General features: G+C 70.4%; 4 protein-coding genes across 4 annotated transcripts in view; 2 read left to right on the top strand and 2 right to left on the bottom strand.

Moving 5' to 3' along the window:
• Positions 1 to 51: 51 nt before the first annotated feature.
• CHLRE_06g290350v5 (uncharacterized protein) lies at positions 52 to 2,657 on the bottom strand. The gene is made up of 5 exons (XM_001695342.2): positions 2,277 to 2,657; positions 1,901 to 1,975; positions 1,378 to 1,406; positions 920 to 1,049; positions 52 to 660 (listed from the first exon to the last, which is right to left on the bottom strand). Exons 1-5 carry the CDS (start codon positions 2,334 to 2,336, stop codon positions 400 to 402), a joined length of 555 nt encoding a protein of 184 aa, XP_001695394.2. The 5' UTR covers positions 2,337 to 2,657; the 3' UTR covers positions 52 to 399.
• Positions 2,658 to 2,795: 138 nt separating this feature from the next.
• CHLRE_06g290300v5 (uncharacterized protein) lies at positions 2,796 to 5,037 on the bottom strand. Its single transcript, XM_043063411.1, has 4 exons — positions 4,459 to 5,037; positions 4,143 to 4,228; positions 3,649 to 3,777; positions 2,796 to 3,289 (listed from the first exon to the last, which is right to left on the bottom strand). The coding sequence occupies exons 1-4, from the start codon at positions 4,838 to 4,840 to the stop codon at positions 3,164 to 3,166; spliced, it is 723 nt and encodes a 240-aa protein (XP_042924117.1). The 5' UTR covers positions 4,841 to 5,037; the 3' UTR covers positions 2,796 to 3,163.
• Positions 5,038 to 5,137: 100 nt separating this feature from the next.
• CHLRE_06g290250v5 (uncharacterized protein) lies at positions 5,138 to 17,603 on the top strand. The gene is made up of 12 exons (XM_043063410.1): positions 5,138 to 5,355; positions 5,680 to 5,880; positions 6,084 to 6,510; positions 6,577 to 7,420; positions 7,669 to 10,790; positions 11,056 to 11,131; positions 11,338 to 11,756; positions 12,098 to 12,204; positions 12,566 to 12,613; positions 13,043 to 13,171; positions 13,637 to 13,786; positions 14,248 to 17,603. The coding sequence occupies exons 2-12, from the start codon at positions 5,701 to 5,703 to the stop codon at positions 17,017 to 17,019; spliced, it is 8,274 nt and encodes a 2,757-aa protein (XP_042924116.1). The 5' UTR covers positions 5,138 to 5,355; positions 5,680 to 5,700; the 3' UTR covers positions 17,020 to 17,603.
• A 294-nt stretch (positions 17,604 to 17,897) lies between these two features.
• Positions 17,898 to 24,913, top strand: part of CHLRE_06g290200v5 (uncharacterized protein) — a 10,376-nt gene continuing 3,360 nt past the window's right edge. Inside the window, exons 1-6 of the mRNA XM_043063409.1 lie at positions 17,898 to 19,562; positions 19,718 to 20,787; positions 21,124 to 22,716; positions 23,305 to 23,406; positions 24,219 to 24,335; positions 24,794 to 24,877. Of these exons, the coding sequence (XP_042924115.1) occupies positions 18,392 to 19,562; positions 19,718 to 20,787; positions 21,124 to 22,716; positions 23,305 to 23,406; positions 24,219 to 24,335; positions 24,794 to 24,877 (4,137 nt within the window). The 5' untranslated portion in view covers positions 17,898 to 18,391. The remainder of the gene's footprint in view (positions 19,563 to 19,717; positions 20,788 to 21,123; positions 22,717 to 23,304; positions 23,407 to 24,218; positions 24,336 to 24,793; positions 24,878 to 24,913) is intronic.

Below are 24,913 nucleotides of genomic sequence, written 5' to 3'. Positions count from 1 at the left end.
GACTCTCGGCGACTCTGGCACGGAAGACGCGGGCCCTGGAAAGTATCGTCGGCAGGTTCCCATTTAGTTTTATGCAGCCGGTGCCCATGCTCGGTAAGTTGCGAGGCCTTCCGCGCACAAAAGTTACTGTACTCCTCATTGTGCACCTTTCACCGTCTGTCACGCTAATCGGCATACCCTGGGCACTCACATGCCGCACACTAGAGCCTCTTCATCCCCAACCAGCCGCGCGCACGTACAAAAACAACCCAGTACCGCAGGGGAAGTACCTCCGCTGCAGTTCCGTACACCAACTTAACAAAACCGATGGATATTCTCAGCCCGCCCGCTTCCGTCCGCCCCCTCTCACGACGTCCATCCGTCTCAGACCTCTAGCCGGCTAGCCTGCGCAAGCCACGCTTACGCAGTGGCAGGCGGCGGCACAGCCACCGGCGCTGGTGCCACCGGCGCGGGCGCCGCCGGCGCCGCCAGCAGCGCCTTGAGTGTGGCGGCGGCAGCGGTGGCGGCCGTCTCGTCCTTGCGCTCGCGCATGAGGCGCAGCAGGCGGTGGTAGGCAGCTGCCACGCCCTTGCAGCCCGCGGGCCGCTTGGCCTTGAACAGCTCGATCAGCTTGGTGAGCAGGGCGGTCTCGGCGCCCGCCGCCCCCAGCAGGTCAACCATCTGGGGGTAGGGGTGGGCGGGGCGGGGGGTACGGGTGGGGGGCGGGTGCAGGAAGACAAGGAGTTACCGAGGGTGGACGTATGGACAGGCGTGAGGAGAAAGGAACGCGGAACGAAGGTCCATTCCTGACTCCGACCCGCTAGCATCCCGCTTACATGCTGCTACTATCCACACAACCCATGCTGAGGGTAGCTGCCATGCAGACACACGCGGGGTACGAAACGTGGCGCAAGCTCAGGCCCAGTCACGCGGCGCTCACATCCGCAGCAAAGTAGGTGGACAGCGCGAAGGCGTCGGCGTTGGCGAATATGTCCAGGATGAGCGGCTTGCAGTTGGGGGCGCGCAGCGACAGCTCGCAGATGCGCCCCAGCCACTTCTTGCGGGTGGGCCTGCAGGCAGCGGTCGAAGACGGAGGTAGCGGCGGCGGCGGCGGGGGAGGAGGTCAAGTGAGGTGGGTGGGTAGAAGTACGGTATGTGAGTGTGTGTGTGGAAGGCAGGTGGGATCAGCACTGCCAGGACGCGTCCACCCAGTCGGACACGCCCGTAGCGTGGATCAGGAGCAGCAGCACGGTTCGACAGCCACATTGCCGCAGCGGAGACCTGCCTTCAGCACTGTCCATCCCCTTGGATATACACAAACACACAGACATGTTCCGTCGTCCACACCACACATACACACACACACATACAAACGTGCATAGCCTTCGCAGCACGCACCAGTCTAGCTCCAGCGCTCCGGCAAACTCCTGTGGGTGTACGTGTGTGTACCGTATGTGTGGGAGCGGGCGGTGTGGAGGGCGTGAGGCGGGCGGGGTGCACAGGTGGTCTGCCCATGACGGCACGGACGTGGGGAGCAGCAGACAGCCATCCACAACTGTCAGCCCGTTCCGATGCCGCTCCCTCCCACAGCAATATCCCTTTTGGCCCACCAAGGCGCCCGCAGCAGCTCGCGCCGCGCCACATCCACTCTCCCTCTCCAGCCATGCCACGTAAGCCCCCATGCCTGTACGCCGCACGCACGCATTTTCGCCACCACCGCCACCCCCCTTGCTGCGACAACTTCATTTGGATTCTCGCAAGCTCCCCTTGCTGCGACCATCCATGCAGCATTGCAGCAGTCCAGCACTGCTGAGCCGAGGACATCCCTCGCCATGGCACCAGCCACCCTCCCAAGCCCTTCAGTTCCTCCCAGACCCGAGGCCCGCGGGCCCCGCGCCCGCGGCCCCGCCTCCCGCCGCACCCTCTTTGCTGCCACGTGGCGTGCAATCAGCTGCAGCGTGCGCTGCCCATGCTCCAGGGAGCGGATGCTCTCCACCTGGGTGGGTGGATCAGTTGGGGCGGGGGGTGGGGTGGGGTCAGGGCGGGCCGTGTTGGTTGGCGGGTGCAGGCGGGCAGCTGGCGCGGTGAGTTATGAGCTCGCATAACTATCTCAGATACGCCTAAAATTGGCACAGCCACTTCGCACAGATCGCGCACATGCGAGTGTGTGACACGCGGTGGGCTCCCACAGTGCCCCCCTCCCCCTCGCCACACCGCACCCCCCACTCCGGCACCCCCCCTCTGTGCCCTGATCCCGGGTTCTGTTCGCGAGACGTCCTGGGCTGTGCGTGCCTCACCAGAACGCGGCCATCGCCCTTGGGCAGAACAGCACCCGGGGCGGCCAAGCGTTCCGCCATGGCCATGTAAATGTCCGCAAAAGGGGCAGGCTCAATCTCACGGCGCTCTGCTTGACGCGAGACAGTGCGTGAACCCGAGCTAGAAACGAGGCGCGAGCCTGCGAACGGAGCTGCTTGCCCAATTGCCCCACGCTTGGCCACACAGTGGCGCTGGAGAGAAGTTGAAAGCATCATCGCTATGTGTTATCTGTAAAATGCGACTTGTAACAATAGTTAGAAGGCCTCCCGCGCACCAGCCACAAAAAAACGAGTGCTTGCAAGCGCGCGTTAGAAGCGAGCAAGCTTTTCAGGAGCAGGCTGCCGAGAGGATAATATATCGGTAACCGTTTCAACAACAACCTGAAACCCTGCAGAGGCGTACAGGCCGGGGCGCCGGGCCTCACCGCATCGTAATGCGCCCAATGGTCGCGGGCCTCCGCTGCGGCGCTGCCTCCTCTCGCCCCCCCCCCCCCCCCGCCCCGCCACTCCAACTCCGATCGCCCTGCCCCCATTCCCGATCAGCTCAGCGTCAGAATGACGTGCAATCAACATAAAACAGCGACAAGAGTCTTTCAAAACTTTCAGCGCATCCGCTCCCTCACAGCAGCCCGTCAAAACAGGGCGCCGCTTCATCCCCTAAGGAAATGGGCGCCGTTTCCTTGTGTCCTGCAAAACAGCTCTTCCACCTGTGCCACGGCTGTGTGTACCCCCGAAAAACGCGGCCTGCCTTCCCGCCTGCCATCACACACCGCATGCGCTACGCGTCTGCTCAGCGGCGGCCCTTGGCCGGCTCCTCCCTCAATGCCGACCCCGCTCCTGCCGCCCCACGCCTACAGCCCTGCTCCGCATCAAGCCAGCGGCTGCCAAGGCATGCGGCAGCCGGGTGGGAAGCCGCCCAGTGCGGCGATGGTGGTGACCAGCAGGCTGGTGGTGCCGATGGCGATGAAGAACAGCATCACCACAAACGCCGGCACCTGCGGTTGGCGAGGTGGGGCAGGGCGGGCATGAGACGGTGACACGGGAGGGCCCAGGCCACGCGGCTAAGTCAGCGGCGGTAGCGGCAGCAGCAAGCATGGCTAGGTGGTGCGGACGAGTTGGAAAAGGAGCGACAGGTTCGTTCCCTGATAGCGCTTGGCCGCAAACTATGCATTGTGCGGAGTGCAAAGCCGCGCGCGGCCGCGAGTCCCCTAACCCGCCGTCGGCATCCTTTGCTTTGCCTCTCGCCTTCCACCGCCTGCTGCCCTGAGACCCGCCTCTGACTCCGCCTCCACCTCCACCACCTGCATCATTCCCATGCCCCGGCATTTGTTCCATGGCCCTGCACCAATCCCACCTTGGGCAGCCCCGTCCTTTTGGACACGGCGGTGATGGCGCCGTCGAACAGGGGCGCGGCCGCCAGCGCCAGTGTGAGGCGGATGGGGCGCAGGAAGTTGGAGCCCACCCACAGGCCGGCGTAAATGGCCTTTGCAAGTCCATAGGAAGCGGCATGAGATCGGGGGGCAGCATTAGACGGTGCTGTTGAGGTAGGCTGGTGGGCAGGCCCGGAGCCAACCCGGTACTGGAGTCTCTGCCTCAGGCCGTTAAGAACCCGTGCCACGGTGCCAGCACCGCTGCAGCCTCCCTGCCACCCCTGCCGACGCCTCTGGTATGTGGTGACCTGGCCGCCCCGCAGGTGCTGGCGGCCCGGCATCCGCAGCCCCCACACTCACAGCAGCCCCCCCCCCGCCCTTGCCCGCTCGTGCCCGCCCCTACGCAGCGCGCGCTGCCACCACAGTCCGTGCATCTGCACAGCCCCCCTTCTGTGGGGGTGCCTGCTGTGTGACCCACCAGGAACTTGGGCCAGTTGCCGGCATCCATGGGCGTGAGGCCGGTCGTGCGCACCACCGTGAGCCACGCTATCGTGATGAGAATGCCTGAGCGCGAGAGGGTGGGCGTGGGAGGGGGCAGGTGTGTACGGAGCAGCCGGTGGGTGCTGGGAGTGGCGACAGGCGCGGGCCGTAGTGTTGGAGGTTAGCCTGCCTGCAGCAACCAGGATAGGCACTGGCTAGGCGTAGGGAGCGCGGGGCCGCGGGGGTCAGCACGAACGAACACCTTAAACCGTTGACGGGCCGTGCGGCAACCACGCAGGGGAATGCATGCATACCCGCATTTATGTTTGAGATGACTCCGTAGGCTGAAAACGCGCCGAACCCCAGGGCCGCGAGGCGCTGCTTGTCCAGCTTGCTGCCGGCGAAAAACCTCTTCACGCGCTCCCCAAGGCTCATTGGAGGCTTCTCCTCTAGGTCTGGCCCCGGCAGCGCCGCTGCTGCTGACGACGACGACGAGGAGGAGGAGGCTTGCTCAGGGCCGGCAGCAGCAGCGGCACGCTGGGGCGAGGGCCCGGCAGCAGCGGTTAAGCCTGGCGCTTCAGGAATCACAGGCTTCGAGGCACCTCCGGGCGCGGAAGGCGCGGCATTTTGGAGGTTGATTGACGCGCCATCCGAAGCTGAGCGCGCGCCCAGCGGCGACCGCAATGGCCGCGGCATGAAGGGTGCGGAGCACCGAAGTGGCCGGGCATGGCGCGAGCCACAAGTTTGGTGCGCTAATTGCTGTTGCATAGTGCAGGTCGCAGCACGGGACCAGATTATCCTGAGGTACTACGGATTGCAGCAAGGGTTGCTTGCACGAGTGCTGAACAGCGCGCTTGATAGATGTTGCGAATAACGTGTAAGACAAAGGCATGTTAAGCTTCTTCATTTGCAAAATTGTGCAGTCTGCCGAGATACGACCCCGCATCGCTTTCACAATTCACATGCGCCTGTCCACCCACGAAAGTTTCTGCCTATGTGCCTGCACCATGCTTGCGTCCTTCTTGTAGTTGTGTAGTCACTGGTATCGTGGGCACCCGAGTGCAAATTTTGCTTCCTCAGGGGACGCTACTACTACTCTCGAACACTACATGATTCCACTACATTAGCCGGAGTACAGTGTAGCTCCCTGTTTAGGCCTTCCGTGAAGATGTCGCGGCGAGCCTAGCCTGTCCCGCACGGAGGCTGGAGTGGTAAGCCGGATTCTGTCTTTTATTTCACAAAGAACTCCGGTCGTGATGGCTCACGCATAAGCCACGGCGAGCCGGGATAAAATGGACTCCCCGCCAACTCGAAACGAGACTTGCCTGGGCTTGCAGCACGGTTCGACGGCTTGGGCCGCACCGGCATAAGAGCATGCCGCACGCAGAGCCGCTCTGTCAAACGGCATGCTGAGCAGCGTCTCTGCAAAGGGATGGGTTTCGCCTGCCATGCCACCCACACCCCCGCACACCGGCGCGCGCCCCCCGCCTCGGACGCGGCCCCCCTTGACCACGCCCGCACCTGACGTTATTCAGGAGACGGTTTGGGCCCCGGACATGAAGGACGCGGGCCCCTGCCCCTTCCCGGCGCCCGCGGGCGAGGGCGTGGCGCCCAGCACGCGCTGGTGCCTGTGGCACGTGCTGAGCAAGCACCCGGAGGGGCTGCCGTTGGGCAAGCTGGTGCAGCTGGTGACGGAAGAGAAAAAGGAGTTCAACTATAAGAACCCCACGGGCGCGGTGAGGGCAGAAAGACAGGCTGCAGAGGACGGGATCGGCGATGATCACAGGCGCGGGGCTGGGAGGGGGTGATTCAGAGTTGCACAGGGCACACCACTTGCCTGCGTGCGTGAGAGTTTGGTGGTGTTGTACCCCATTGGACGCCAGCGACTGCACAGCGGACGAGCTTGACGGGATCCCTGTGCCGTTCGGACGGAATGCAGATCTCTGGGGAGCTATCGCGCGACAAGGAGCACTTTTGTAAGGCCGGCGGCGGCCGCTGGGCGCTCAGCGTGTTTGGGCCGTTCGAGGGAGCGGGCGGCAGCGGCGGCGGCGCGCCGCCATCAGGCGCTGCAGTCGGCGTCAGCACGCGCGCGCACGCGCACGCCGCCACCGCGGTGCCAGGGGCTGCTGGCGGGGAGGGCGGCGGGGAGGCCATGGACTTGGATGAGGCAGCAGCCGGGCATGAGGGCAACGGCGATGCCATGACGGGGGAGGACGCCGGCGCTGTAGAAGCCGGCGGTTGCGGCGGCAGCGGCAGCGATAGTGATGATGATGACCTGCCAATCGGGGCCGCCGCCGCGGCGGCGGTGGCCGCTGAGGGCGCGGCGGCGGCCGCTGCGGCGGCGGCGACGGTGAAGCGGGCGGCCAGTGAGTCTCCGGGCGGGTCAGATGACGACCTGCCGATCACGGCCCTGTCGGCCAAGCCCGTCGCAGGCACATCAGCAGAGCCCGGGGACGGAGCGGCCGAGGCGGCTGGGGCGGCGGCTGGGGCGGCGGCTGGGGGCGGCAAGGCGCCGCCGCCCAAGCGCCAGCGCACCGACGGCGCCGCCGGCGACGCCGGGGAAGGCGTAGCGGCAGCGCCGCCTGCGGAAGGCGAAGGGGCGGCCGCGGAGGCCGGGGCGGGGCCAGCGGCGCCCACAGCCGCGGTGCCGGTGGCGGCTCCGGCTGCAGCTGGGGGCGGCCGGGGCCGGGGGCGGGGGCGAGGCCGGGGCCGCGGCGCCGCAGCGGCGGCTGCGAGTGGGGACGGCTCGGCGCCGGCGGCACCCGGCGCCCGCTCCTCGGCTCGCCTGGCCAACCGGGGCGGCTCGCATGACCCAGCGGCGCCGGGCTCAGCGCCCGGCGGCGAGGAGGGCGGGGCGGCGCCGACTGGCCCAGCGGCCGCGGTGCGGCGGCGAAGCACGCGCACGAGCGGCAGCGCCGCGGCGGCGGGCGGGCCTTCGCCTCCGCCCTCCGGCGTGGCCGGAACGGGGGCGAGCGGGGAGGCGGCGGACGCGCAGCACGCCACCTCCATGGATGCAGACGGCGGCGCTGCGGTCCTGGGGGCCGAGGAGGGCGGCGCGGCGGCAGGCGGCGGCGTGGCGGAGCACCGGCCGCGGCGCGGGCGGCACTCGGCGGCCGCGACGACGGCCGCAGGCCCCGCGCCGGATGGGCCTGCGGCGGCGGCTCTGGCGCGTGCGGCGGCGCGTGCAGCGACGAAGCGGGCTCAGGCTGGCAGCGTGGAGGGGGTGGCGGAGGGCGAGGCGGTCGGCAGCGGCGGCGGCAGCGCGGGCGCGTCACGGTGAGCTTTGCGGGCCACTGGCGTTTTGCAGCACGGACAAAGCGTGCACGGGATGACTCGGCTGTGAACTTGAAACTTGCATGCTATACAACTAATTGGTAGGAACTGCCTGTGCATGGGTACCGGGATAAAAAGGGGTTGGGTCACTCCGAAGCAAGCCAACCACACTGCAAAACAACCGACCCATGAACGTCCCTAAGCTGCTGCAACTCACCGCCTGCCCTCGTCGCCTCATTCGGCCCGCCCAGGGAGCCCTCTCCGGACGGCCACGGTCGCGGTCGCGGTCGCGGCCACCACGCCGCCCAGCAGCACCACGGAGGGCACCCCCACAACACGCCCGCGACCGCCGGCGCACCGCAGGCTGCAGGCACCGCGTCGCCGCAGGCCGGCGATACCACCACGCCCGCGGCGGCTGGCGCCGCGCCTGCAGGCGCGGCCGGCAACAACACCAGCATCGCCGCCAGCCGCCCGCGCCGCGCCGCCGCCTCGCGCAAGCCCGCGGTGATTGACGCCCCAGACACGGACGAGGAGGAGGAGGAGCAGCAGCAGCACTCGGCCTCGGAGGTGGGCAGCGACGTCGACGACGCAGCACTCGAGGCCGCCAGCGGCGCGCCCGCAGAGGAGGGCGGCGCGGGGCCGCGCGGTCGCAAGCGGCAGAAGCGCGGGCCGGCCCCCGGTGATGCCGGTGCGGAAGCAGGCGCAGGCAGTGGTGCCGCAGCTGCGCCGGCCAGGCCGCGACGCGGGCGGCCGCCCGCTGCTGCCACGGCCGCGGCCGCCGCGGCCGCTGCTGCTGCCGCACCTGACGGCTCCGCCACGCCCGCAGCGAATGCAGGCGTTGCCGCACGCCGCGGCGGTGCCGCTGGCGGTGACAGTCGGGACCCGTCGCCCACCAAGCGCGCAGGCGCCGCCGCCGCGGCCGGTGCCCGCCGCCCCGGCCGGCCCTCTGCTGCCGACAAGGACAAGGACAAGGACAAGGAGCACAAGGACGACAAGCCCGCGGAGGGCAGCCCGCCAGCTGGCGGCGCCGGGGCGCCCGCCAGCGGCGGCCGCCTCACGCGGCAACAGGCGCAGGCAGCTGCTGCAGCCGCGGCGGCTGCGGCTGCGGCAGCTGCGGCGGCTGCGGCGGCAGGAGACGAGGTCCAGCAGGATGAAGGGGACGCTGCAGAGGACGCTGCCGCTGCTGAAGGTAGCACGCCGCTTGCTGCTGCTGCTGCAGCTGCACCAGCTACGAAGGCGCATGCCAAGCCTGCAGACAAGGGCGGGAGCGAGCCCGCAGGTGCCGGTGCGGCGGCCGGCTCTCCCTCAGCGCCCCCCATGCCCACCCGCACCCTGCCCGTGCGCGAGCACGCGCCGCCGCCCCAGGCCCCGCCCAACTCGGCCTCCGCGCTTGCGCGCAAGGCGCTCGCGGCAGCTGCGGCAGCCGGGCGCGCCGCCGGCGCAGCTGCCGGCGCCGCCGTGGTTGCGGCCGCCGGCGCGGCCGCCGCCGTCGTCATGCGCAAGCCCGCCGCCGCGGGCGAGGCAGGTAAGGCGGAGCCAAGGGCCACCGCTGTGAAGAAAGAGCCGGCGGCGGGCGCCAAGGACGCCGTGGCGGCCGCCGGCGCTCCCGTCAAGCGGGAGGCTGCGGTCAAGAAGGACGCCGGCGCAGCGATACTTGGGCAGTTACCAGCAGGTGCAGCAGCAGGGGCAGCAGCGGCGGCGGCGGCCGGTGACACCGGTGCCGGTGCAGCGAAGCCGAAGCCTGAGGATGCAGCTGCTGCTGCGCCAGCGGCAGCGGGCGACGGCGAGGCGGGGGCGGCAGCGCCTGCTGGAGAGGCAGCGGTGAACGGGCTAGGCACCGCCTCGGCCCCGCTGCCGCCGGCGACGCAGCCGGGAGCCGGCGGCAGTAGCGCCAGCCTGCCGCAACTGCCGCAGGCGCTAGCGCCGCGGCTCAACCTCTCCCGCCCGCCGACCATGGTCACCGCCAAGCTGCGCGCGGCGCCGTCTGCACAGCTGCCGGCGCGCGCCGCCTTGGGCCCAGCTCCGTCGGGTGCGGCTGTGCCTGCGGCAGGCGGGCCTGGCGGCGGCGCGGGGCTGGCGGCGGCGTCGGCGCCCGCCGACGCCGCGGCTGCGGCGGCCGGCACCGCGCCTGTCACTGCGGGCGCAGCCGACGCGCCCGCGCCGCCGCCAGGCGACGCGGACGCCAGCATCCCGGCCGCCGGCATTGCAACCGCCGGCGGCGGTGCGGCGGCGGCCGCCATGGACGCCGGCGGCGAAACTGGCGCCGCCAGCCGCGGCGCCGCCGCCGGCCTTAGCCGCCCCGGCAGCTCCACCAACCTCGCCGACGCCGGCGACGCAACGCCCGAACCCGACGGCTTCCTCGGCGGCGGTGGCGGTGGCGGCCTGATTGACGACCTGTACGACGGCGGCGCGGACGGCGGCGGCGCCGTCGCGCAGCCCACCATGCTGCCGCGCGCCGTCCTGGGTCTGGACTCGGCTGGCTACGCCCGCCTGCTGTGTGAACTGCGGCGCGGGCTGCTGCTACCGTCCTTCGTGCCCTTCCGCCGCCTGCGCGGCGGCATCTGGCTAGACGGCGCCGCCGTGCATTGGGAGCTGCGGGCGGCCCGCGAGGCGGCGGCGGCGCGCGCCGCTGCAGCTGCGGCAGCGGCCGCAGCCGCCGGGGAAGAGGCGCCGCCACCCCCGCCGCCGCCCCCGCCGCCGTGCGGTGGCGATGCCGCCGCGCCGGCGACTGTTGGCGCGGAGGCGGGCGCCTCGGCACCGGCGGCGCCGCCGGCGCCGCCCGCTAACCCGATGGCGGCGTTGCGCTCCCGGCTGGGTGACTGGGGCTGCGCCCGCTTCTGCGACGCTCCGCCCCCGCCACCACCGCCGCTGCCGCCGCCCTGCGACGACGACGCCGACGGCCCGCCGCCGCTGCCGACGGAGGCGATGCCGCCTGGCGGCTCCGACGACGGCGCCGCCGCCGCCGGCGGCCGCAAGGGCCAGCGCCGCACGCCGCTCTTCGCCTACGGCACGGACCTTGGGCAAGGGCAAGGGCACCGCAGCGCCGCTGGCGGCGCCGATGCAGCTGCCGCTGACGGCGGCGGCGATGGCAGCGGGCGCCCGGCGCGCCGTGCGCCGTACCTGCTCTCAGGCGGCCGCCGCCAGGGCGGCGGAGCCGCCGCCACCCAGCCCTCCGCAAGCGCGGGGACAGGTGGTGGCGGTGGCGACGACGCGGGCGGCAGCGAGGACGAGGACATGAGTGTAGATGGCGCCCGCGGCGGCTCAGCGGCGGCGGCGGGCCGGCCGCCGCGGCCAGGGGTGGACGGTTCGACGGGCGTTGGGGCGCGGCGCGCACCGCGGACACTGCTGCCTTCCAGCTTCACCACGGCGTCAGGTACGTGCGTGGCAGTGTGGCGGGTTCTTTGTGTGATTGCCCTGAGGAGCATTTTTTGTTTGCGTGCATGATGCGTACAGTTGTGGGTGTGTTGCCGGCTAGGTAGTCTGGTGTACGGCTGTGTGGTGCGACATATGGTACACGTCTTGGCACGCTTAGGGGGTCGCTTCCCGTTCCGGCTGCAACCAGCTCCTTTGCCAAACGCAAACGCGTGAACGCATTCAATCTGAACCCTGTACGCTTCCTATTCCTACGGCCGCCACAGCCTCGGGCGGTGCGGGCGGCACCAGCCAAGGAGCGCGTGACCGTGCCGCGTCAGCAGAGCCGGACAGCAACCACAGGTGGGTTCCAGGCAACCACAGATGGGCTCCAGGCAACCACAGGGGGGCGGGCCTCGCCAGCGCTGAGGGGGAGAGAGATGGGCGAGCAGCTGCGGCTACTGCTGCCTGTCGCACCCGACGACGCACTCCTTGCCGCCGCCAAGTGCTGCCCTGCGGCTTGCTGTGCAACCAACCATCCCACCCCGTGCACGCCCGTGTGTGCACAGAGGGGACAGCGCCTGGGAGGCCCGCGACCGCGACCGCGACGGCGGCTGGCGCGACCGGCCCGAGCGCGAGCGGTCGCGCGAGCGCGGCGGCGGCAGCGACGACCGGGACCGCGACGCAGGCGGTGGCGGCGGCCGCAGCAGTGGCGGCTACCGGGAGCGGGACAGGGAGCGGGAACGCGAGCCGCTGCCGCCGCCGCGTGAGCGGTCGCGCGAGCGCGGTGCCGGCGGCGGTGCGGCGGCAGCCCGTGGGCGCGAGCGCTCGCGGGAGCGGGAGGCGGTGCCGCCGCCGCGGGAGCGCTCGAGGGAGCGGCCCGGCGCAACGCCGGCAGCTGTGTTGAACCGGGACGCCATCCGGTCCCGGGAGCGGCGGCTGGATGCGCAGGCGGGGCGGCCCGCGGCGGCGCCGCCAGCTGCGGAAGGTGCGCCTGCTGGGGTTTGCAAGCTTGGGTGGCGAGGGTAGCTCCTTTCGCGCTGCCGCGTGTTGGTGTTGGGTGCCTTGGTTGGTGTGTGTTGGATGGCTGGCGCCTATCAGAGATGCAGCCGTGCATTAGGCAAGCAGTTCTGGGCTGGCGGGGGCCCGCCTTTGTCCTCGTTTCCCCGACCTGCGTGCACATGCGACAACACCGCCCCTTCTCCTGCCCACCCTTCCCCCAACGCCACCGCCGCATACGGTATGCGGCTGCAGTTTCTCCTTGCAGCGCCACTGTTTCCTTCCGGGATTGATTCAAAGTTAACCCCAACGCCGCCACCTCCCCCACAGGCCCCGTGGTCATCCGCGCCCCTACCGTGAACCCCTCCATCCGCGACGTGTCCCGCCTGTTCAAGTGCGGCGTGCTGTTCAACTACTCCAACGACACCATGCACGAGGTGGGTGGGGGCGGGGGCAGCCAGCCGTGCAAGGAGAGAGAAGTGATATTATCACGAGTATCAAGCGCCGACGTCCAGGGGGGGAGGCCGCTTGTTTTGGGGGGGGGGGGGGGTTGTGGGGACTCGCGAGAGAACGAGGTGGAAGCACGTCGGGAGCGTAGGTCGGATGGCTCATGTGCGGAAGGTGGAGCAGAATGCCCTGACTGCAACAGCCCGGAAGTAATGGAGAGCCGGGCTGATGGTTGCATGTCTGCTGCGTGTGGCGGCTGCACGCGCCTTGCTGCGTCGCACCTGCAGTCCTGCACCTACGCCTGGCTCACACGCGGTGTTTGCGTCTGGGGCTGTGTTCCTGACGTGGCAGGTCATGCGCGGCGGGCGCTTCGGCTCCAACGACCGAGACACCATGCAGGTGAGGGCGGGGGTGGGGGAGAGGATGGGGATGAGGGTGGGGGAGAGGATGGGGATGAGGGTGGGGGAGAGGGTGGGGACGAGGAGGGGGCGAGGATGGGGGTGAGGGTGCTGTGCACACGTGGCGCCGCCTGGGGGTGGGATCGCGCCTCAGGGGTCAGGGCAGGTGTTCCTACGGAGCGCGCTGCCGCTCGCGCGCTGCCCGCAGCGCCTCCACCAGTGGCACGTGCCGTTCAATCCCCCACCGACTACCCGGGCCGGCTGCCGCACCCGGTGTTGCGCTTCGCCTTTGCCTCCACGCCCCCGCCTGACTCCCCAACCTCGCCTGGCGCTCTCCACACCGACTGGCTCCCCCCCGCCTGCACACAGCTCTTTGCAACCGGCCCCCCGCGCCAACCCGTGCCTCCCCCCCACCCCCCCACCCCTCCAGAACATCGTGTCCAGCACGCTGGTGTTCTTCTGGAACTTCGACCGCCGCCTGCTGCACGGCCCCTACTGCAAGGCCACGGGCGAGGGGCTGGAGATGTATCGCTCGTCGGACTGGAGGTTCAAGTTCGCGGTGAGGCCGAGGGCCGTGGCTGAGGGGTTTGGGACCTGTAGGTGCCAGCCCAAACTTAACCGAATCCAACGCAAAAGAGTGAGGAGGGGGCTTGTGGGAGAGATGGGAGAGGTGGGGGCTGTGGGAGATGTGGGTGGAGTCGCCGTGTATGGAGGAAGCAGCAAGCGCGGCAAATCGCACAGGCTTTAAGTGGTCGGGTCCGGGTGCTGTACCGCCACACTGCGCACGCGTGGCTGCGGGCTCCATGCCCTCCCAAGCTCATCCAATCCCCAATCTGACTCCCCCTCGTGATGTGCTGCCCCAGCATGACACCGCCTCGTCGCGCCTGTCCCTGTCCCCTACCCCCAAACCCCTGCCCCTGTCCCTGTCTCCTACCCCGCTCCCGTCCCCCTGCATCTCCACTTTCTGCAACAATCGTACGGCATCGTAGTTGTAATCCCCCCACTCGCCGCCCCCCACCCGCAGCTCAAGTTCGAGAAGGTGGCTCGCTTCCCCGGCGGCCTGCCCGAGCGCGAGGCGCTGCGTGCCGGCCTGACGCTCATGGACAGCGCGCGGCGGCTGATGAGCACAGAGCTGCGCATGGCCGTGTGCGAGCGACTGTACCGAGCCTTCGAGGTGCGGACCGTGCATGTGTGTGTGTGTGTGTGTGTGTGTGTGTGTGTGTGTGTGTGTGTGTGTGTGTGTGTGTATGTGTGCGTGTGTGGCGGGGGCGGGGGCGGGGGGATGTAAACACCAGCCTAAACTCAACCGTGGGGCGGAGTAAGAGGGCAGGGAGTGGTCGTCAGTAAGAGACAGGCTGGCAAGCGGTGGAAAGGTGCAGCGGGGTGATGGGTGCAGGGGCGCGGGGGCGCGGGGGTGCTGGGCATGGGTGGGTGTTCCGGAATGAAGGTCACAGGTGTCCTGCGCAAGGCTGCCGTGGAGATGGAGGTGCGGTGCGCGAGCGCGCCAATAGGGGTGAGGGATACGAGGGGCATGGGGGCCTGCACGCACGCGGGCACCGGCCCTCGCCCAGCTCCGGCCACACCCGCTGCCCGCCCCTCTCATGTCGCCCCCACCCCGTGCCCCACCCCCACCAGGATGAGGACCTGCGCCGGCAGCGTGAGAAGCAGTACAAGGAGCAAGCCGACGGCGGCGGCGGCGCAGCCGGCGGCGGCGGCGCGCCAGCGCCCAGCGGCAGTACTGCAGACGGCGACACCGCCGGTGGCGGCGCCGCCGCCCCCGCCACGACCACGGCCGGCGGCGGCGGAGCCGACGGCCCTCCGTCGTCCCGTGGCGGCGGCGGCGGCGGCGGCGGCGATGCTCGCGGCTCGGTGCCGCCCGCTGACGTGGACAGTGGCCGCGACCGCCTCCGAGACCGGGGCGACCGGGAGCGGGAGGGCTACCGCGATGGCGGCGGCAGTGGCGGAGCCGGCGGCGGCGGCAGCGGCAGTGGCGGCGGTGGTGGTGGTCGGGACCGAGAACTCCGCGACAGGGCCGGCGGCCGCGGTGGCGACCGGGCAGGAGAGCGCGGGGCGGACCGGGAGCGGGAGGCATACCGGGACCGCGACGCGCGTGACCGGGATGTGCGGGACCGCGACCGTGATGGGTCCGGCGTGTACCGTGACAGGGAGCGGCCGGAGCGGCTCGAGCGGTCCGATCGCGAGTACCGTGACCGTGGTACAGATCGGGAGCGCGGCGGCGGTGGAGGCGGTGCAGGTGGAGGCGGAGGCGGAGAGCGCTCGGAGGCTCGGGGCGCCCATGCCGGCGGTAGTGGCGGTGGCGGTGGCCGAGACAGGGAGCGGGAGCGTGACCGGATACTTGCTGAGCCGGATTATGCCGTCGGCGGCGGCGGCGGCAGCACCAGCAGCGGCGGCGGCGGCGGCGAAGGCGCCTTCCGAGATGCACGTGACCGGGACCGGGAGCGGGATCGCGACCTATCCAGCGGCCGCGCGCGCTCACGTGAGGCCAGCACGCCGCCGCCGCGCAGCGTTAGCATGGGCGGCGCGGAGGATGGCGGCGGAGGCGGCGGTGGCGGCGGCGGGTTAGGCGCCGGGGGCGACAGCATGCAGCTGCGCGCGCGCAGCGGCTCCGTCAGCGCCGCCGCCGTCGCCGCCGTCGCCGCGGATGCCGGCGGCGAAGATGCCATGGAGGTGGACGGCGTGGTGGAGGGCTATGGCGGCGCGACGGCGGCGGCGGCGGTAGCGGCGCCGCTGGACCGGGAGCTGCGCGACTCGCGGCCCATGCCGCCGCCGCCGCGGGAGCGCTCGCGCGAGCGGGGTGCTGCCGACCGCGCTGAGGGCCGCGGTGACGTGCGTGACGGCCCCGCGCCGCCTCGGGAGGGCCGGGAGGGCCGGGAGCGGGACGTGTCGCGGGAGCGCGACGGCGGAGGCGGAGGCCGGGACCGCCTTGACCGGGAGCGAGACCTGCGGGACCGAGAGCGGGACCGCGAACGCGATCGGGACAGGGAGCGCGACCGGTCCCGGGACCGAGGCGGTGGCGGCGGCGGCGGCGCTGGTGGCGGTGCCGGCGGTGGCGGTGCCGGCAGCGGGGGCTACCGGGAACGCGACTTGGCCAGGGACAGGGAGCGGGACCGCGATCGGGAGCGGGACAGGGAGCGCGACAGGGACCGCGGCGGCGCTCCGGGCAGCAGGGAGGCGGAGCGGGAGGCGCGGGAGCGGGAGGCACGTGAGCGCAGCTGGCAGGCGCGCGGCCTGACGCGCCGGGATGGGCTGGAGCGCGCCACCGACCGCGGGGACCCCCGCGACCGGGACCGGGAGCGGGACCGTGTTGATAGGGCTGACCGAGAGCGCGGCGGTGGAGGCGGCGGCGGAGGCGGCGGCGGGCGCTATCGTGATGATGGCCGGGATGGGCGTGGAGGAGCTGCAGGAGCAGGCGGCGGCGGAGGGAGGGAGCGGGACGGCGGTCGGGAAGGAGACTACACCGAGCGGCGGGCGGAGCGCGGCGGCAGCGGCACCTGGGAGGTCCGCGACGGCGCCGCTGGTGGTGGAGGTGGGGGCAGCGGGCGCCGTGAGCGGTCGCGGTCCCGGGAGCGAGACAGCGCACTCGGGCAGCGGGCGGGCTCACTCCGTGCTGCTGCTGCTGGCGGCGGCGGCGGCGGCGGCGGCAGTGGTGCAGCAACCCTAGGCCGCGACGACCGCCCTGCAGCGGAGCGTGCTGGCGGCGCCTCCACCCCCAATGCTGGCGGGGGCGGCGGCGGTGGAGCGCAGGTGTCGCCGGGCGCACCTAGGGCGGCGTCCGGCGCCGGTGGCGCGCAGCCGGCCGCCGCAGCAGTTGGCGTTAGCAAGTTGGGCGCCGGCTCTAGATCTACGTCGTCCAGTGGCAGCTCGTCATCTGACAGCAGCTCGGATTCGTCCAGCTCGGATTCGGATTCCAGCTCCTCCGACTCCGGCAACTCAGCGGGCGCCGCCGCCGCCACCGGTGTCAGCGGCGCGCCGGCTGCTGGCGCGGAGCCGCCGTCGCCGCACCATCAGCAGCAGCAGCACACTCCGCGAAGCGGCTCCGCCGCCAATCCGGCTCCGCTGCCTGTACCTGCACAGGCCGGCCTACAGGCCGGTCTGCATGCCGTGCCGCAGGGCGCGGCGGCAGAGGGCGCCACGCCCACGTTTCCGCCGGCCGCGGCGGCGCAGCCAGGCGCTGGACCGTCGGCCGCGGGTGGCGTGGAAGCGGGGAGCACGGCCGAGCCGCCGGCAGCGGCTGCGGCTGCGGCACAGGGTGCTGCCGGCCATGGCAGTGGCGGCGGTGGTGGTGCTGGAGGTGCAGGTGGTGGCGGTGGTGGCGGTGGTGGTGGTGAGGGTGAGGACGACATCTGGGGTGAGCTCGACGACCTGACCAGTTTGGGCACGCTTTGAGTGCGGCGCACTCCTTGCGCGTTCTGTAGCAAGCGCGGCGCCATCACAGGTCGTGAGCGGGGCCGGCGGGCTGGGGCAGCCAGGTGGGGTGTTCCCAGCAGGCACCGGGGCATGCAAGCGGAGTGTAGACATGGGCCTACATGGGTTAGGCTAGCGCAGGGGCTCGTGTGGGTACCTGTAATTGTATAGGCGCGCGACACATGTGACGCGCGATCACGCGACGGGTGTACTGTACTGGGAAAGTGGATGGAGGAGGTAGAGGGAGCGGTTCCCATTTGCAAATGACCCCAAATCACGCTGTCCGGCCTAGGTCCATGATGTGAGGCGCTGTCAGACCTTGACACCTAGTCTGTTCAGCGCTAGCCATCTTACACCGTTCCGGTTGTCGCCTGTTCTAGGCATAGGCCAAACACATTGTTACTTCGTGTGGGCGTGCGGTGAGCGCGGGAGACTGGACAGTGACGGTCTGCTGGCGAGGGTGAGCTGCGCTCAACAGGCAAGGCGACAGACTGTCGTTCATTATTGTGACAAACTTACAGTTCCAGCTGCAAGGCGCGAAGACGCTGATGATTCCAATAGACGCAGTCGTCCCAGGCTGCACGCGGTTTGTGCACCTGCCCCGCCCCACGAAACAGCGTTGCACTATTGCCCGCCCCACCGTTGCCGCATAATGTGTGCCATGCAACAATACATACAGTCTGTGTTATCACAGGGTCTATGGCTACACACCGGACGTCAGACACCGACGCCACTCGGCCCTCGCACCCGATCCCGGACCACGCGTGGGCAGCTTGCGTAACTCACCACCTCCACTGCCATTCCCCGTCAACTTTTACACTGTTATAGTAGGTGAAAGCCATGTTCTGGTTGCTCATGATAGAAAATAATAACTCCTCCGAAACCGGTGCTTAAGTTGTGTGACCACTGTTTACTTGACAATATTCTTACAACAGATATTTTGCTCTCCCACTAAATTTTCCAAGGGGCGCGTTTGGTCGACAGCCGCAGGCGAGCCTGGCTCAGGCCCTCCCGTATGCTTGTCTTGAAAGGCATATAGAGATTAAGGAATGGAACATGTATGTGCGCGACTTACCTCGTAACGAGCGTCAAAACGTCGATGTGGAAATGTTTCCGCTCCAAGCCGCCCAAACGGCGTCCCTCAGGCGCCGCTTGGGGCGCAGTGAAGGAAGTTTGTAGCTCGGACTTACCTCCAGGAATTTCTGGAGTTGCGGCGCAATTTGACACGACGTCGGCTCTTCCGTCGGCCGTTCTAACGCAACCTGCAAAATGGCAATTCGAGTTGCTATGGAGCAACCATGGAAGCACGGCCTTAGACTTCTGGGGCCAGCTGTTGGAGGGCAACCCAACAGCCATGGCACGCATCTTCGAGCAGGAACAGGCGCAGCAATTTGGGAACCCTGTCTCTGTGGTGTGCTCATTGCCCCCTGCTGCGCAAGCACTGCCGGGCTTCGCGGCCTTCGCTGGCGGCCCGCGGGTGACCGTGGAGGCAACGCCTTGCTCAGTGCCCGACGCAGTCACCGGCGCGGCCCGCCCGGCAATGCTGCTCGTTTGCCGCGCGTCGCTCCTTTCAGCCGGCGCAGCAGCCCATCCGCCTCCACATCCTAACAGCCCGGCGCCTCCTCCCACCAGCGTGGGCGTGGCAGCGCCCTTCCCCGCGGGCGCCGTCTCCGCCGCCGCCGTGGCGGCCGCCGCCGCCGCCGCCGCCGTGGGCCACTACGACGCCGACACCGGCGCCCTGACGCCGGCGGCGCAGCGGCAGCGCGACTCCATGGTTGCGGCCCACCTGCCCGCCATCATCACCGTCTTCACGACCGACGGCCGAGTGCTTCACCAGAACCCAGCCAGTGAGGTCTACATGGGCGGAATCATTCCGCCCACAGCGCGGCCGTACACGCCGCAGCTGCAGCCGCCTGCGGCGCCGCCGCAGGTGCACCCCTTCTCCATGCCGCCGCTGAAAGACGCGGGTGCCGGGGCGGGGGCGCAGGCACTGACTTGGTCCCCGGGCCTTTACCACAACCGGGCGATGGCGGCTGCATCACTAGGCGTGGAGCCGACTGCGCAGGCGGCGGCGGCAGGTGACGCCGCCTCACCGCGGGGCGCCGCCACCACCGGCGGCCGCTCCGGCAACCGCCCGCTGTCCAAGGCCGTGGCGGCAGCTAAGGCGGCGGCCCTGGCGGGTGGCGGGCTCCCTCGGGCAGCGAGCAGCAGCGCTCTGGGCTTCGCCAGCCGGCAGCAACAGCTGCTGCAGCAGCAGCCGCAGCAGATCAAGAGCATGGACTGGGCGGCGGCGCCGGTAGCCACGCGTGCTCTTGCTTCCGCTTCTGCAGCTGCAGCAGGCGGCAGCGACACAACGGGCGCAGCGGCTGGCGCGGCTGGTGTTGCTGCCAGCGGCGGCCGCGGCGGCGGCGGCGGTGAGGAGGTGTGGTTCGGGCACGGCGTGTTGGGGCTGCTGTTCAAGTACGAGCCGGCCAAGCTGCAGCAACTGCTGGAGGTGCTGCTGGGTAGGGGCTCCGTGTGGCAAGGTGCGGAGGGGCGGGCGGAGGCGGGACGGAGAAGGGATGGATGGGGTGGTGGGGACGGCCGAGGGGCACGCGCAGGGCCGCACCGGGGCCTCCCTGGAACATGCAGGAGTGCCACCTGTCTGCAGCCCTGATCCCGGCAACGCCCGTGCGCACAGGCATCCTGCGGGTGCCGAGCACCGCCACCATCATGCAGCACCTGCAGCAGCAGCCCGCAGCCGCCGCGGCGGCCGGCACCGCGATTGTGATCTCGGCAGCTGCGGCCGCGGCATCTGCGGCAGCGGCGGCGAACGGCGCTACGCCGTCTGGCAGCCAGCCCCGCAACCCCAGCGGCATGACCGCCGCCACCAATGCGGCGTCCGGCACCGGGTCCGGCTGTCTCAACCCCTTGGTCAACAGCCCCCACCCTCAGCCACAGCCACAGCCACAGCAGCAACAACAGCAACAGCAACATGCCGGCGGCGCCGGTGCAGGGTCTGCGGCCAGCGGCGGCGCTGGCGTGGGCGTGAGCGCTGGCGGCGGCGGCGGCGGCGCTGCCACCGCTGACGCCACCAGCTCGCCTGCTGGCAGTCAGGCTGTGAGCGGCAGCCGCGGCAAGGTCCGCGCCCTGCGGTCCGGCGGCAGCAGCTCCGCGCTGCAGCAGCTGCGCTCAGTGCTGTCCGGCAGGCGGGCTGGTAGCGGCGGCGGTAACGGAGGCAGCGGTACTGGCGGCGGCGGCGGCGGCGGCACGCGCGGCAGCATGGAGGCGGCGCCCTTCCCTGTGGCTGTGTCTCAGGTGCTGCAGGCCGCGGACGTGCCCACCCTGGCCGAGGCCGGGCCGCCGGAGCCGCCACTGCACCACCACCACCATCAATTGCAGCAGCAGCAGCAGCAGCAGCAGCAGCAGCAGCACCCCACGCTGGAAATGACGGCGGGCGGCAGCGGCGTGGCTGGCAGAGGTGTGGCGGAGGCAGAGGCGCCGCAACTGGGCAGCACGTTCGGCGCCGCTAGTGCTGGGCCGGCGTCGGGCAGCGTCGGGCCGGGGCCGCTGCTGCCGGGCGCGGGCGGCAGCCGCGGCGCGTTGTTACAGTCGGGGGGCGCGGGCAGCGGCACCGGAAGTGGTGAGGGCATGGGCACGGGCATGGGCATGGGTAGTATGTTTGGGATGGGGCCGCCGGGTGGCGCCGCCACTGCGGGCGGCTACGCCCACCCGCCCTCCATGACGCTGGATGATGCCGACCCACTGGCGGTGAGACGGGGCCCGCATGCGCGTCGGGGTCGGGGTCGGTGAAGGTTGTGCTTGGGTCGATGGTGCGTGGGTGGGTGGGTGGGGTGGCAGGGTGTGTGTGTGTGTGTGTGTTCGTGTCCTGGGCATGGGTGCCTGCGTGCACTTGCCTCTGCAGGGCCGGGGCTGTGCTGGTCGCCCGGTCCTGACCTGCGACACCCCTCCTGCTCGGCTACTGCCTCACGCGCTGCTCGCGTGCTCCGCCACCGGCAGCCTCGCCACCACCACCGCCACTCCTGACTTGCTCGCTCCCGTCTTTCCCGGACTGCTGCGCCCCTCTTCCCCCCCTCCTCCCCGCAGACGTCCACCTGGACCATCATCGCCGACCGCACCTCCAAGCCGCACCTGCGCGGTATGGCCTCACTGCGCAGCCTGGGCGCCGCCGGTCTGTCCATCGGCCCCGGCGGCGCCGCCATGATGCCAGGGGCCGGCGGCGGCGGCGGCGGCGGTGGCGGCGGTGGCGGCGTCCTGAGCGGCATGGGCATGGGCATGGGCATGGGCGTGGTGGGCCGCAACCGCACCAAGCGCATGTCCACGCACACGGGCACGGCTGCGGCGGCGGCGGCGGCGGGGGAGGAGCTGGCGGCTCTGGGGCTGGCGCGGCGGTGGGGCAGCGCCACTGCACTGGCGCCGCCGGACCTGGGGTCGGTGGCGGAGATGCGCAAGTCGCGGTCACACGAGGACGCAGCCAACCCCAACTGCAGCCTGGCTGGGGGCCTCATAAGCGCCAACGGCGGCTGGGGCGGCGGCGGCGGCGGCGCGGCGCCGGTGGTGCACGCAGCGCCGGGTGTGAGTGGGGCTGTGGATGGGAAGGTGGCGGCGGCGCCGGCGGACGCGGGCGCATTAGCGGACGCTGCCGGTGTTGCAGTCGGCGTTGGCGCAACTGGCGGTGGCGGCGGCTATGGCGGCGGCGGCGGCATGGCGCCGCCCGCGTCGACGCCGCGTGCGAGTAGCCAGACCCGGCGCGTGACGCATCTGCAGGCCTCGGGTAGCGGCGTTATGAACGCGAGTGCTGGCGCGATCGGTGCGGCCGCTGGCGGGGGTGGCGCAGGCGGCGCGGGCTCCGGCATGGGCACGGGGGGCGGCGGCCCCGTGTCACGTGTGCTGTTGTTTGCCTCCACGCTCAAGAGCGCGCCGTTCCCGACCTCACAAGGCAACTCGGGGGGGAAGGAGCTGCCGGCGGCGGCGGCGGCGACGGCGGCGGCGGCGCAGCCCGCCACCTCGGCGGCGGCGCCGTTGACGACGCGGGAGGTGGTGGCGGTGCGCGGTGACCAGGCGTCAGGGGTGTCGCTGGCGGCAGATGCCACGCCCGCCGACACGGTGCCGGCGCTGGACGCGGCGGCGGCGGCGGCGGCGGCGGCGGCGGCGGCGCGCGAGCGCACGCTGCGGGTGGGGCTTGCAGCCGCGGCGGCCGAGGAGGCGGCGGCGGCGGCGGCACACGGGTCGCTGGTGGATGCCGAGCCGTACGCGGAGGCGGTACAGGGCTATCACGGGCGGCGGAGGGTGCCGCTGACGGAGGGCGCGGCGCCGTGGGCGCAGAGGGCGGCGCAGCCGCCGCTTCCGTCGCCGTCGCAGGACGCCCAGCAGCAGCAGCAGCAGCAGCAGCAGCAGCAGCAGCCAGGACCGCGCCAGCCGTCGTCGCCGGCGCAGCATGCGCAGCCGCCGGTGCCGCCGGCGGCCGCCCTGTCGCCGGTGGCTGCGGCCTCCAGCCCCGCCGCCGCCGGGGCCCCCTCTACAGGGGCGCTGGCGTGGACGTCAGGTGGACCTGGCGCTGTAGCGGCAGCGGCGGCGGCGGCGGCGGCTGCCCTGCCGCCTCCGGACGTGTGGCACGAGGTGTCGGCTGTGAGTGCGGTGGACCCGGTGACGGGAGACCCGGTCATTGTGCTGACGCAGGTGCGGCGGCCTGGGTCTTTATGGGGGTGGTGCGGCGGCCTGGGTCTTAAGGGGGTGGTGCGGCGGGCGCGGCGGGCGCGGCGGGCAAGGGCGAGGGCGCGGGCAGGGGCGGGTACGGATGCGGGGCTGCGAGCAGCAAGCGGTGTCCCGGTCTGGATGTGCATGCGCGGCGCGCCGCGCCTGCTGCAGGATTTGCCGTCCGCAAGACACACGACACACACGCGCCCCATCGAGCCAGACTCTCTATCGCCCGACAGGCCGTCGTCTCCCGTGCTCCCGTGCTCGCGTGCCCTCAGCACCTGCGCTGCCAGCATGCCCTGCAGCATCTCGCCCGTGTCGCTCCTGCTCGGCTGGCTGCCTGGCCATTCCCCCACACGCCCCTGCCTCCCCTCGCCCCGTGCCCCCTGTCCCCGTGCCTGGGCTCCCCCCCCTGCAGTCTTCAGTGCATCCTGTACCGCTTTTCCAAACATCCTTGCACCCCCCCCTGGCTACGCCTTCCCTTCTTAAATAATCATGAATGTAACACACACACACACACACACACACACACACACACACACACACACACACACACACACACACACACAGGTTGACGTGACCGCCAAGGTGCGGGCTGAGCGGCACCTTGTGCACGTCATGTGTGCGGAGCGCCGACTGCTGCTGCAGCTGTTCCCACGACACGTGCTGCAGGTGCGCGTGTGTGTGTGCGTGCGTGTGTGTGTGTGTGTGTGTGTTAAAGAGCACAAGGAAAACGTGTGTGTGTGTGTGTGTGTGCGCGTGTGTGTGTGTGTGTGTGTGTGTGTGCGCACGCGCGGGGCTGGGATGCTGGGAGGTGCGTGCATGTGTGGGATGTGGGGCTTGTGTGTACGAGCCTAGCGGGGTGCGGGAAGCGTACAAGAAGCAGGGGCAGGGGCAATGCAGGGAAAGGAAACACGCAGGTCTACAGTGCATGAGATGCGGTTCGCAACGGCAATGTGGTGATGCGGGGAAACGTTGCGGTCGGGCTCATTGCCATCCAGCGCATCCCACTTGGCAACAGGCCCAATCGCCAGCCTGTCAGTCCGTCATGGGCCGCGCTCGCCCAGTCGGTCAGTCCGTCAGTCCGCCAGTCCGCCAGCGCGGCGACCGCCGCACAGAGGCAGTTCAGTGCTTGCGGCCGCGCATTGGCGCATTGCAAACCCGTCCTCTTTAGCACGACATTACCCGTGCAGCCAGGGTCGCCAGCTGTATTTGCGTCAGTCCTGCCCGGCGCCTTGCGCAGCCGTCCACGGCGTGTCATCGCTCATGCTCTGCAGCACCCATGGCCGTAAACAGAACACTAACGCCTGCAACGCGCGCCCAAACCTCCTTGCAAGGCCTCTTCTTGCCTCCTGGAGCCCTCATATGCTCCATTCCTTCCCTATACTTGTGATACCAGTAACTCCATTCTCCACATAAACCGCTACCTCCCACCTGTCCCTCTCCCTCCCCCTCTGCCTCCCTCCCGCCTCCTCCTTGAGCAGCATGTGGTGGAGGTGAACCCGCTGCTGCACAGCGGGGACGCGGGTCTGGAGGCGCTGCCGAAGGAGTGGCTGGACGGCGGCGACTGGCGGCCTGTGCTGAGGGACTGCGACAAGCTGGTGAGCCCGTGTGTGTGCGTGTTTGTGTGTGCGCGTGTGTGTGATGGGGTGTGTGTGTGTGTGTGTGGTGCGTGTGGGGGGGGGGCTGGGGATTCCGGGGGCGGTGAGGGGTGGGGCCCTAGCCGCGGAGGCATACACAGAAGTGGCCCGGCCCGGGGTGCGCCCTTCGGCGCCCCGCCCGACGGCCTCGTGGGACACGCAACTTTGCGCACGCTCCCTCCGTCACTGCCCTTCGGTGCCTCACGTCGCTGACTCACGTCTCCTACCCGCGCGCCACCGGATGTCGGCCACCGGACGTCGGCACTTGTAATTCACCCACCCCGCTCTCCTTATGAACGGCTTACCCCTTCGCTACACTTCTTTGTACCAATCCTTGCAACCCCCCCCCCGTTTTAGCTGGGTTTGCTTTAGTTCGGGCTGGTATTTACAAAACTCCCGTTCTTCCTTCCACCTCGCAGGCCACCATGCACCCGCAGGCCACGGTGCTGTTCGCCGACATCGCCGGCTTCGACGACATATGCATGGAGCTGCCGCCGCAGCAGGTGGGGGGGGGGGGAGGGCGGGGGCGGGGGGGGGGG

Source organism: Chlamydomonas reinhardtii, chromosome 6 (assembly GCF_000002595.2).
Source record: "Chlamydomonas reinhardtii strain CC-503 cw92 mt+ chromosome 6, whole genome shotgun sequence".
Lineage (NCBI taxonomy): Eukaryota > Viridiplantae > Chlorophyta > Chlorophyceae > Chlamydomonadales > Chlamydomonadaceae > Chlamydomonas > Chlamydomonas reinhardtii.
This window is presented reverse-complemented; position numbering and strand designations above follow the sequence as displayed.